The following is a 12,897-nucleotide window of genomic DNA, read 5'->3' as shown; positions in this document are numbered from 1 at the left end:
TGAGAGAGAATCATTTGATATGGTTGATCACAAGATTTTGTCTGGATAAGAAAAGAGATAAAGCTGATGGTTTGGAAGAAGCTGAAGGTTTGAGGGACTAGATGAGTTTAAGGATTAAGTTTAGGATGAGAGAGAGTAAGAACTTGAAAAAAGGCCTTGAAAGAGGCTTCCTCATTTACAAGAAGTCCAAGGAGTATTTGCAATGGTCATGATTGGGTATTCAGAAACAAGCATTTATAAATCATTTATGATTAAATAAATCATAATGAAGAGAAATCCAATTGAACACACACTTATTGAGAGCCCATCATGAAGAATAAACACTTCAGGAAGTAAAGGTTAAACATGTCCTCTCCAGGGATGACATGTGTAATGGTTCTCCTTGTTCCCACTTTCATTCTTCATCATGCCAACCAGATCCACAGGCATGAATTTCCATGTGGAGTTTAATGTTTTGGCTTTTAATATTTTTGCCTTTGCTTGTTCTGGAAAACAAAAGATGTGTAGATTAAAGGTAAATATAAGGATAAAACAAACAAACAAGCAAACAAAAAACAAAACAGAGAGTTACAGCAGGAACAGGTTAAAGTTGGAAAGCTCTATTCATCAGGCAAGGATGGCATAATATCCTAGCATTTTGGAATTCTAGGACAGGTAGTGGGAAGATTTCTCAAACATCCAGGATGAAGAAGTATTTTTTCTGCAAAAAACTTTGGATATAGGATCCCACCATATAATTTCAGTTCTCTGTATTGTTTTTGGCCATGAAGAAAGGCTAGACTCTAAGCTCCTTCCAGGTAGGGACTGTGTTGGTATTGCTGCTTTTGTATGTCCATTGCCTATAATAGTGTCTGGCACATTTTAGAACTCAACAAATATTCTCTTTGCCCCCTACAAGTTACAGTTTAGTTTAAAGTCCTCAAGCTCCACAGAGGAACAAATAATCTCTTGCAGTAGTCCATGAGAATAGGAATTATTGGCTTAGTTATAAAAGTCGTTATATGAAGCCATGCTTTTTCCCCTGGTATTTATGGTTCATTCCCAGGATTTCCTGTCCAGTCAAGCATGACTTTTCCCATAAACATTATTCCCTTGTTACACAATTTACCTTCCAACATCATCAAGTTTCTGGGGAACAGAGCTAGAAGGTTAACCCAAGATCAAATTTGTCTGTGGAGGACAAAGTGTTTTGTTAGCTTTTTACTCGCAGTCTGTGCTTAGAAAAATAAAAGCTTAAGAAATTCTAACTAAAGCAAATGTATTTCATAAATGCAGCTACATATAAAAGATAAAATAAATACAAAATATATGAATATATGATTTATCTCCTCTTTTAAAGACATACCCATCTTATTCAATTTCCATAATGTTAACAATAATAATTAAAACAATTTTCCTTATTCACTGTGGGAAACCAGTAGCTGGAGTGCTGGTAGTTTTGGGGATTATTTTGGATTATCTGGGAAACGTTTCAAAGGTCACAGCCAATGGCTAGCACCTACCACAATTTTACTATTATTGAGAACGATTAAGTTTACACTTGATCTTAGCCAAAAGGCCAGGAAGCGATTAGAATGATTAAACTAAATATTTATAAAACTGTTTTCTGATTAGCTGCCATGCCTGCCATAAAACTTTTTCCTGGTTCCATTTTCCTCTTGGTCCTTTTGGAAAGATTTGGGATGAATTCCCCTTTCCTCCCTCGGATAAGGAACAGACATTTCTTCAGTGACCTCAATATTTCCCCTGCTGAAGAAAACGCCATATTTGCTCAAGAAATGTAGAATACAATGTATCAGAAATTTCTCAGTTTTGTTTGGCTTAAAAATAACATATTCTAAGGCTCTTTGGCCAGCAGATGTGAAAGGCATGTACATGGAAGGCATAAAAACAAACAAAATTGGGAGAATTTCTATGGATTATGAGCTTTGGAGCCCATCCAGCTCATTTAGTGACATACCTTCTTGCAAGCAGGTTCTCTCATTTCTCTAAAAGAGCAATTAAGGGACAACTGTGGGGAGAAGACTCAGATAGTGCTAGAAGCTCATTTCTTGAAGCACTGATGCACTGATCTTGAGTTAGCTCAATGGAAGAACAGACAAAAACCAGCAACCAGGAGTTCCCATTGCGGCTCAGTGGTTAACGAATCCGACTAGGTTGTGGGTTCAATCCCTGGCCTCACTCAGTGGGTTAAGGACCTGGCGTTGCTGTGGGCTGTGGTGTAGGTCGCAGACTCGGCTTGGAGCCTGTGTTGCTGTGGCTCTGGTGTAGGCCCGCGGCTACAGCTCCTAGCCTGGGAACCTCCATATGCCGAGGGTGTGGCCCTAGAAAAGAGAAAAAGATAAAACAAAAACAAAAACAAAACTCAGCAACCAAATTCCAGAGAGATTCCCTTTCTAACAGGACCATTTTCTTTCCTGGAAAGGTCCCATCATCACATGCAGTCATCCCCTATAACTATATAGAGTGTCTGTGGTGGAATTCCTCTCCTGGATCCCTAATTCCATGGGGCTCCAGTCCCCCTCTCTTTTTTTTTTTTTGGTCTTTTTGCCATTTCTTGGGCCACTCCCGTGGCATATGGAGGTTCCAAGGCTAGGGGTCTAATTGGAGCTGTAGCCACCAGCCTACACCAGAGCCACAGCAACACGGGATCTGAGCCGTGTCTGCGACCTACACCACAGCTCATGGCAACACGGGATCCTTAACCCACTGAGTGAGGCCAGGGATGGAATCTACAACCTCATGGTTCCTAGTCGGATTCGTTAGCCACTGTGCCACAATGGGGACTCCCAGTCCCCCATCTCAATGAGACAGTGAGATCTGGGGGATGATGACCACTCTGCTATGTCTATGATTATAAGTCTCTCTTTAAAGGATTCTAAATTTTTTTTCTTTTTCTTTTTATGGCTATACCTGCAGCATATGGACGTTCCCATGCTAGGGGTCGAATTGGAGCTGTAGCTCCTGGCCTACACCACAGCCACAACGACATGGGATCCAAGTTGCATCTGCGACCTATGCTGTAGCTTGCCACCACACTGGATCCTTAACCCACTGAGCAAAGCCAGGGATTGAACCTACATCCTCACTGAGGCTACATCAGGGTCTTAACCCACTGAGCCACAGTGGGAACTCTAAGGATTCTGCTTTAGATGGTAGTAATGCTGGTGATATGTTTTACCATACTTTGAATGACAAGAATATATACAAAATCCAGCCTAACCAGCATTAGTAAGCAGGAGAGTCACTGAGAAAAAATACAATGGTGATGAGGAATGCAAACCAGGTTATCAGAAAAAGAACCCTTCCTCATACCCTGCAAGAAAGGGAGCTTGTACTAAGACAAGGAGAGGAAGTTAAGAGTGTTGGGGGTGGACGTGGGGAACATTAGAATAAATCACAAGTCTTCTTACCTCACTGGATTTTGAATCGGGACCAAACCTACTGGAAAGTGTATGAGTCTCAGATTCAGATTTAGATTTGATGATCTCTCCAAACCACTTTTGGACCTGGAACATCGAAAGAAATACCAGGATTGTTTTTGTTATAACAAGGGAGAGGAGAAAAGTCAGTGAGTTAGGAAGAGGATAGAGACATGATTAAAAACACTTTCCTACAAAATGTGCTATATGCATGGTGTGGAATAAGCCTTAAGAAGAAATAAACTTTTGAAATATGCTGCAACATGGATGCACCCTGAAGACATTACACCAGTGAGATACATAAGCCATACACCAAAGGACAAATATTGTATAATTCACATGTATGAGAGCCTCATAATAGTCAAATTAATTGAGACAGAAAGTAGAATAGCGGTTACCAGGGGCTTGGCAGGGGAGAATGGGGCATTATTGTTTAAGGGGTATAGGGTTTCAGTTTGGAATGATCGAAAAGTTCTGGAATGGATGGTGGTGATGGTTGTATGACAATGTGAATGTTTTTAATGCCACTGACCTGTACACTTAAACATTGTTAAAATGGTACAATGTATGTTATGCATATTTTAACACCATAATTTTTTCATATTACAGAATACATCTTTGTTGTAGAAAATTTACAAAATATGCATAAACAAAGGAAGAAAAAAGCCACACACAATTCCTCAATCTAGTGAAAAATCGCTGGTCAGATTTTGGTGGTATCCTTCCATGTGCCCTGGTTTGGGGTTCCCCACAGGCCGGCCCTGAGATTGTAAACTGTAAAGAATTCATTTGAGGGGTGATCCCAGGAAACACCAACAGATCAGTGGGGAAGTGAGGTAGGGAAGGGAAGGCAGCTAGCGAAGTGTCAGTAAACCTTTCCACTGTGTTTCCACTGTGGACAACTGGGGTTCAGACCCACTGGGGGCTTTGGAGACAACAAAGGGCGCACCTCCGAGTCATCCCGCCTCAGGGACAAGGGAGCTGGGCCATCTTTCTATTAGCTCCCATCAGTCATTGGTTGATGGCTGCTCTCAAGGGTCATTACTCTCTAGAATCACCAGCTTTCCCCATGCATGGACCAGGCATGTCTTATGGATAGTAAGAAGCCCATGGGCACAGAGTCACAGGTGTTTTCAAAAAGCAACCTGGGGCATGTAGAATAAAATGCAAAGGGATATGAGAGGGCCATGAATAGCTTCTGCTTCATCTAGGTTTCCCACTTGGCATTACTTACATTTTGAGTTGGATCATCCTTTGTAATAAGGACTATCCTATGCACTGTAGGATATTTAGCAATTATCTCTGGTTTATACCCAATCAGTGACAGTAGTACCCCTCCCTCTAAATGTGACAATCAAAAACATCCCCAGACATTGATAAATACTCCCCCAGGGGGTGGCAAAATTGCTTGAGAATAATTGGTGTTTTCCGTAGACACCACTACTCACATATAAATAAATACATAACAATAATATAAGCAATGAATATTTATATATGTTATATAAAAAAGGAAGCCTTCTGGAGCAACATTTTGAAAATTTCTTTTTTTCCCCTCTTTTTACCTTTGTACTTGTGGCATATGAAAACTCCTGGGCTAGGGGTCAAATTGGAGTTGCAGCTGCCAGCCCACACCACAGCCACAGCAATGCCAGACCTGAGCCAAGTGTGCAGCCTATACTGAAGCTGGTGGCAACACAAGATCTTTAACCCACTGGGTGAGACCAGGAATTGAACCTGCATCCTTATGGACACTGTTGGGTTCTTCTTCTTCTTTTTTTTTTGTCTTTTGTCTTTTTAGGGCCACACCCGTGGCATATGGAGGTTCCCAGGCTAGGGGTCCAATCAGAGCTGTAGGTGCTGGCTTACAAAACAGCCACAGCAACGTCAGATCCAAGCCGCATCTGCTACCTACACCACAGCTCATGGCAATGCCAGATCCTTAATCCGTTGAGCAAGGCCAGGGATCAAATCTGCAACCTCATAGTTCCTAGTTGGATTTGTTTCCACTGCACCACGATGGGAATTCCTGCTACTGGGTTCTTAACCTGCTGAGCCACAATGGAAACTCTCAAAATTTGCTTTTTCACTAACATATTTTGAGTATCCTTCCAGTCATAAGATATTCTTGTGTTGGGACAAAATTAATATTTAATTGTTCTAAGCCTATGCTCATCTTTTGCTTTCTAGGAAATGACTGCTCTGTCAGCTCAGTCTTTTTCTCGTCCTCATCCTCTGAGGATCTGTTCTTCATTTCCCATTTTTTTTTGTATTTTTAGGGCCACGCCCACGGCATATGGAGGTTCCCAGGCAGGGGCTGAATTGGAACTGTAGCCCCGGGCCTACATCACAGCCATAGCAATGCCAGATCCGAGCCACATCTGTGATCCTTAACCCACTGAGTGAGGCCAGGGATTGAACCCACGTCCTTGTGGATACTAGTTAGATTCAGTTCTGCTGAGCTATGATGGGAACTCCTCCCAGCTTAGTTTTTGAGGCATGTAGATGCAGAGTTGAGGAAAAGTGGAGGGAATGAGGGGATGAGGGAGAGAAGGGAGGAGGAAGAGAGAGAGAAGAGAGAGGAGGAGGAGAAAAAGGAGGAGGAAGAAGAGGGGGAGGAGGAGGAAGAAGAGGGGGAGGAGGAAAAAGAGTAGAATAGGAAAAGGAGTATCAGGAAAAAAAGAGTATCAGTCAGGACATGTTTTGCTGCAGTAACAAACAACCCCAAAGTCTTAGTGGCTGAACTCAGCAAAGGAATCCTTGCACTATGTGTCTTCTTCATGGTATTTGAGAAGTACAGATAAAGAACTTGGGTGATTTTGTATTTCTTCCAGTTGCTTGAATATTTTCATACAGCCATTATACCTCCTGGCCTGGATCATGTACATCTCAGTTTCATTGGAGTTTCAGTCTTTTATGTTATATTTATTGGTTGTATAGTATCCAGTTCTATAGATGTAGTGCTACTTAACTAAATCTAGGTAGAAATATGTTAACATAGTTCAGTAGTATACAGTAGGGTAGCATCTTGCTTGGGGTTCAATTTTAGAGCCAGCAGGCAGTCCACATTACTCCTGAGCACCCCTTAGTAAGGCACCCTCTCTTATTTTGTTTTTATTGAAATATAGTTGACTTAAAATGTTGTGTTAATTCCTTCTATATAGCAAAATGTATATATACATTCTTTTTCATATTCTTTTCCATTATGATTTGTCACAGGATATTGAATAAAGTTCTCTGTGCTATACAGTAGGATCTTATTGTCCATCCATTCTACATATAATAGTTTACATCTACTAACTCCAACCTTCCACTCCATTCTTTCCCCAACCCCCTACACCTTGCAACCACAAGTCTGCTCTCTATGCCTGTGAATCTGTTTCTGTTTTGTAAATAGGTTCATTTGTGTCATACTTTAGATTCCACATATAAATGATATCATGTGATATTTGTCTTTTTACAACTTCACTTAGAATGAGAATATCTAGATGCATCCCTGTTGTTACTGCAAATGGCATTATTTCTTTGTTTTTAACGACTGAGTAGTATTCCACTCTATATTTGTAGCACATCTTCTTTATAGTAAGGCACCATCTTAGAGGTTTATCTCAACAATCCAAAAGCAGACAGTATTTTCCAAATGCCTGAAATACTGTTTCTTTTGTTCAGCTACAGAGAGGTGAATTGGTTTGTGCTTAGTAGCCATGTTGAATACAAAATATACATTTTGAGAAACTGGAAGCTCACACTGTGAGATGCCTCAGGAACTTAGATGAACTAGGGAAGAGTACCTATAAATGTCTTTTTCACTGTGCTCACTCAGGTGCATAATCCACTGAAGAGAGTTGCTTACTGTTTTCTTTGCCTATACAAGTAAGCTACCACTGTTTACAATGAAGTGGATGGATGGATAGAAGAATAGATACACTGGAGTTCCTGTCGTGGCTCAGTGGGTAACAAACCCAACTAGTATCCATTAGGATGCGGGTTTGATCCCTGGCCTTGCTCAGTGGGTTAAGGAACCAGCATTGCCGTGAGCTGTGGCATAGGCTGGCAGCTACAGCTCTGATTCGATTCCCTAGCCTGGGAACCTCCATATGTCACAGGTATAGCTCTAAAAAGACAAAAAAATAGAAGAAGAAGAAGAGATACGTGGACTGATATGTGAAAAACAAATGTACCACAATGTTACTCACAGAATCTAGGTGGTTAGTACGTGTGTATTCACCACACAATTCTTTTTTGTGTTTGAAAATATTCATGATAAAATATTCAAAAAACTGTCTTGTGTAATTTCATTATAAAGCTATTAAAACATTAGTAGAGAGACTACACCATCACATGGAAATGTGTTTAAGAATTCATGCTAAGTGGTGTGGTAGATTGCTTTATTTTATGTTTTTCTTTTTATGACCACACCTGTGGGATATGGAAGTTCCCAGACTAGGGGCTGAATCAGAGCTGCAGCTGCTGCCCTACACCACAGCAACAGCAATGCTGGATCCAAGCTACATCTGTGATCTATGCCAAAGCTTTTGGCAAAGCCAGACCCTTAATCCGCTGATTGAGGCCAGGGACTTAAAAAAATAAATTTATTTATTTATTTTTTAATATTTATTTTTTGCTTTTTAGGGCCACACCTAAAAAGCATATGGCATATGGAAGTTCCCAGGCTAGGGGGCGAATTGGAGCTGTAGCTGCCAGCCTATGCCACAGCCTCAGCAACGTGAGAGCTGAGCCGCATCTGTGACCTACACCACGGCTCACTGGCAATGCCGGATCCTGACCCACTGGGCAAGGCCAGGCATTGAACCCACATTCTCATGGATCTTAGTCGGATTTGTTTCTGCTGTGCCACAATGGGAACTCAGAAACCAGGGGTTGAACCCACCTGTTCATGGCACTGTGTTGAGTTCTTAACCTGCTGAGCCACAATGGGAACTCCTAGATTGCTTTATTGATCTCAGTTATTAACTCTTCTGTAGTAGTATTATATTCTGTCTTAGCCTCATGGTGGATGGAACATTTTTCTCTTTTTTTTTTTTTGCCATTTCTTGGGCCGCTCTCTCGGCATATGGAGGTTCCCAGGCTAGGGGTCGAATCGGAGCTGTAGCCACCAGCCTACACCAGAGCCACAGCAACACGGGATCTGAGCCGTGTCTGCGACCTACACCACAGCTCATGGCAACACGGGATCCTTAACCCACTGAGCGAGGCCAGGGATGGAATCTACAACCTCATGGTTCCTAGTCGGATTCGTTAACCACTGCGCCACGACGGGAACTCCAGGAACGTTTTTCTCCTGTTGACTTTGGACTTGGACAGGAGACCTTCTTTGGACAATGAGATATTGTTCAATGGAGGTGATATGCAAGCAGAATTGCCTCACCCACTGAGGCTTGCTTTCTTGTGACTTTGACATTGTTATGAGAGGAACTTATGTTGGGGAGCTCCTCCCTTTTCTTACAAGCCTCAGGATCACAAAAAACAGACCTGAATGTGATCAGCACTCTAGAGCCAAGTCAAGCTGAGTCCAGCTAAGATCAGCTGAACCCCATTCAACCTGCAGACTCCAAAATGAGAAAAGTAAATATTTGCATTTATGCCACTGAGATTTTTGAGGGTGTTCGTGACATAGCAATGGATGACTATTACCAGCAGGAAAGTTGATGAAAAACATGATATTTCCTTGATGTAGAAATTGTTTACTTTCTGAAAGCCATTAATAAATTAATGCATCTTACAATCAACAGCATCTCACAGTAGAGAAAATGTAGATAGCGTTCACATAAGCTCATATGGAAATTTAGAGAACATGGAGTTAAGTGTTCCTTAAAGTACATACTGACAAATTTTTCTCAACTTTAAAACAATAAAGAGACAGGTCCATGTCTACCTGCTGGCTGAGGAGGCAATACACCAGGAAAATGAAGAATCCCTGAAGGCTATTGATGATGGTGAAGAGGTAGGCCATGACGTGGGCAGCTGGGCCCAGCTGAAAGATACCCAGACACCATGTGCATCCCAGGATGAAGAGCTGAGCTGTTGCTTTGAGTGTTAGCATCCTGAAGGGAGTAATAATTGATAATGTAAAAAAGCTAGTAACAGACAAGAACACTGGTATAGCATAGCTGTTAATGGTGAGGACTGTGGAGCTAGAATGCCTGGGTTTAAATTCAAGCCAGCACTAACTGTGGGACCTTGGGCAATTTACTTTACTTTTCTGTAACTCAGTTCCTTAATCTTTTTTTAAATTTCATTTTTATTTTTTTGCTTTTTAGGCATATGAAAGTTTCCAGGCTAGGGGTGGAATCAGAGCTATAACTGCCAGCCTACACCACAGCCACAGCAATGTGAGATCTGAGCTGCGTCTGCGACCTACACCACAGCTCCTGGCAGTGCCGGATCCTTAACCCACTGAGGGAGGCCAGGGATCAAACTTGCATCCTCATGGATACTAGTTGGATTCGTTTCCACTGCACCACAACAGGAACAACTTAATCTTTATAATAGTCCTATTTCACAGTGTGGTTGCAAAGATTAAATGAGACTTTATCATATGGAAAATATTTAAGATAGCAGATAAAACAAAATTAGTTACAAACATGAATAAAGCATTCTAAAACTGTATATATATATTATATATATATATATAAAGCTCTTTACGTATCATTTATAGATGGGGGTTGTATAATTTGTTATTCAAATAGGGAGGCTTTTGAGATCAAAAGGGGTGCTATTCAGGGAACTCCATGCAATATCTTGTAATAGCCTATAATGGAAAAGAATCTGAAATAGAATATATATGTAACTGAATCACTTTGCTGTACACCTGAAACTAACACAACATTGGAAATCAACTAGACTTCAATAAAAAAGGATGCTATTAATAATTTACAATGCATTGACAAACATAAACTGGGACTGTCCCAGGCAAACTAAGATGTAAATCCACCCTCCTTAAATGTATGTATCCCTAATTAAATTAATTATTAATTAATTAATTAATTTTTATGGCTGCATCTATGGCATATGGAAGTTCCTAGGCCAGGGGTCAAAGCAGAGCTGTAGCTGTGGCCTACACCACAGCCATGGCAACAGCAACACCAGACCTGAGCCATATTTGAAACCTGTGCTGTAGCTTGTGGCAACACAACCCTTAACTGATTGAGGCCAGGGATCGAATCCACATCCTCACAGAGACAACACTGGGTTCTTAACTTACTGAGCCATGATGGGAACTCCCTATATATCCGTAATTTAAAAAGATAATATTACCCAAGTGAGAAAAGTGCAGTGTGATGCTGTTGTATGTGTTATACTATAGAAAATGCACAGAAAAATGGCTGGGAAAATATCAAACATATCTCATACAGTTTGTTACCTCTGGCTTCCCTGGGAAGCGAAAGTGGCAGGAAAAAAGAGAGTAAGCCACTTCCACTTTTAACTTTATATATTTCGAAAACTTTTGAAAAAATTTAACGAATGTGTTATTTTTGTGATTAAAATGAAAAACTCAACAAATTACATGTTCAAATTAAGGTGGATGTTGCAAATTAAAAAAAGACACAGCTCTCAATATTTTGAAATTATATTATACAAAATATATTTTAATATAAATCCTTCCCCAACCTATTGCCTCTTGTGTTGTGTGGCAAAAACTGCTGGTTTTTCTCATTATCTTCTTTTAGTGTTAGATCTCTTTTTGAGATTTATCAGGGAAACATGGCTACCCAGTTAGAGACTACATTTCCCAGCTTACCTTGCAGCTAGGTGTCACTATGTGACCAAGGTCTAGCTAATGGGATACTTGCAAATTCCATGTCACCTCCTCCCCAAGGGTGAAATATTGATAAAGACTATACCCTATGGGATGGGGAGGCAACAAAATAGAAAGAATTTGGTCACTTTGTGGAGCAGAGCTTCCCCATTAGCCCTGGACTCTTCACCTCTGGACTGTAACATGAGAATGAAATAAACTATCTTACTCCTTTTTTTGGGGGGGTGGTTTACAGCAATTTAGCCTGTACTTGAGTGAATACAGCTTTTCATTAATTGTGACAATGGGACATGGCAGTGGCAGTGCTAATCTCTATAGTGTGGTTATTGGGTGTGTGTTTGTGTGGATATGTAGGAGGGACCAATGGCAGGTGAGTAGAGGAAAATGGGGTTAGAAAATACCACTTTACTTCATCTTACCTTATGTTCTGGATGGTTGACACTTCACTATTGAGAGAGGAGAGCTTCCTTTTCAAAATCCATAGCACCAAGAAAAAAAAGACAAAATTCACCTGCAGGAATAAAACAGACCAAGTAGAATGCAAATTAAAATGTTCCATGTCCACTGTAAGTTGCACACAATTCCCACCTCCCTGCACATGGATTTAATTTGTAGCTGGTGGAAAAATCAAACCATACAACTGAGAAAATATATGTCCCTTGTGCTATCCTGCACCCATGTCTGGTGCTTCTTCTTAGGTCAGGAACATCAGAGCCACATAGTTACTCACACAGATAACGGCACAGACGGGGCCGAGGAAACCCCAGATGAATCCCTGGTCCGTATGGAGCCAGCAGCTGGGAACAATGGGAAAGGGGACACAAAGAGAGATCAGAGAAAGCACACAAAATGGATATGAAGTGACACCTTTTCCTAACAGAGAACTTTTCCAAGGTTTCCTGAAAATGTCAGCTGATGACATTGAAGACTGATTATTCACTACCATGTGCGATTACTACATTAAACATTTCACAAGCACAGTCCTGTTGAATTTTCACACCAGTATTGTGAGGGTGGAACCAGGAAGAGGACCATTATCTCCATTTTACTAATGAGGGGACTTGAGGACTTGAGGTCACTAACTATGGGAGGGATAAAGCTGGGAACTAAATGCAAAATTCTCTCCTTCCAGAACCTTCTACTTCTTTCCCTGCTTCACTGGGAATGAGGTTAGAGCCCTTACACTCAAGGGGAATGTAGAGTGCATTCGATGTGGACAACCCAGTCATCATCATTAACACTGCCTTCGGTTCTGTCTGTGGCACAGGATGAGGGTCCAGCTCACCGATCAGGTGTTCCATAAAGATGAGGCTTGAATGCTGCAGAAATAGCCACAATCACAGCTGGGACTCCGTAGCCTAAAGGGAACATGAGCTTCTTCATGAACTTATTCACAATGGAGTAGTTGACCACCATGAGGTTGCGTGCAGTGAGGAAGAGGTGCAGGCCCTCCAGCAGCATCCAGATGAAGGAGGCCAGGTAGAGATAGTGTAAGGCACCTGCGATGATGCTACACAGCACCTGGGGGAGCAGTAAGGTGTTACTGGGAGGGATTGTTGGGGTGGAGCATGGCCCGGGGACCTATCCTTTAAACTGTCATTGAGGTCACTGAAAGTAAATGTGGTTGACAATCAATGCCAGCACTGCCCACCTTGGTACCACTCCTCCAACCTTCCTCTGGGACCCAAGGCCATTTTA

At 41.4% G+C, this 12,897-nt stretch overlaps 1 protein-coding gene across 2 annotated transcripts in view; it reads right to left on the bottom strand.

Moving 5' to 3' along the window:
• Positions 1–219: 219 nt before the first annotated feature.
• Positions 220–12,897, bottom strand: part of ADGRE3 (adhesion G protein-coupled receptor E3) — a 58,197-nt gene continuing 45,519 nt past the window's right edge. For both annotated transcript variants that reach the window (XM_047776798.1, XM_047776799.1), the window contains 6 exons: positions 12,485–12,720; positions 11,930–11,996; positions 11,619–11,710; positions 9,316–9,484; positions 3,414–3,509; positions 220–485 (listed from right to left, as the gene is read on the bottom strand). In XM_047776798.1, the coding sequence (XP_047632754.1) occupies positions 462–485; positions 3,414–3,509; positions 9,316–9,484; positions 11,619–11,710; positions 11,930–11,996; positions 12,485–12,720 (684 nt within the window). In that variant the 3' untranslated portion in view covers positions 220–461. The remainder of the gene's footprint in view (positions 486–3,413; positions 3,510–9,315; positions 9,485–11,618; positions 11,711–11,929; positions 11,997–12,484; positions 12,721–12,897) is intronic.

Source organism: Phacochoerus africanus, chromosome 4 (assembly GCF_016906955.1).
Source record: "Phacochoerus africanus isolate WHEZ1 chromosome 4, ROS_Pafr_v1, whole genome shotgun sequence".
Classification (NCBI taxonomy): domain Eukaryota; kingdom Metazoa; phylum Chordata; class Mammalia; order Artiodactyla; family Suidae; genus Phacochoerus; species Phacochoerus africanus.
This window is presented reverse-complemented; position numbering and strand designations above follow the sequence as displayed.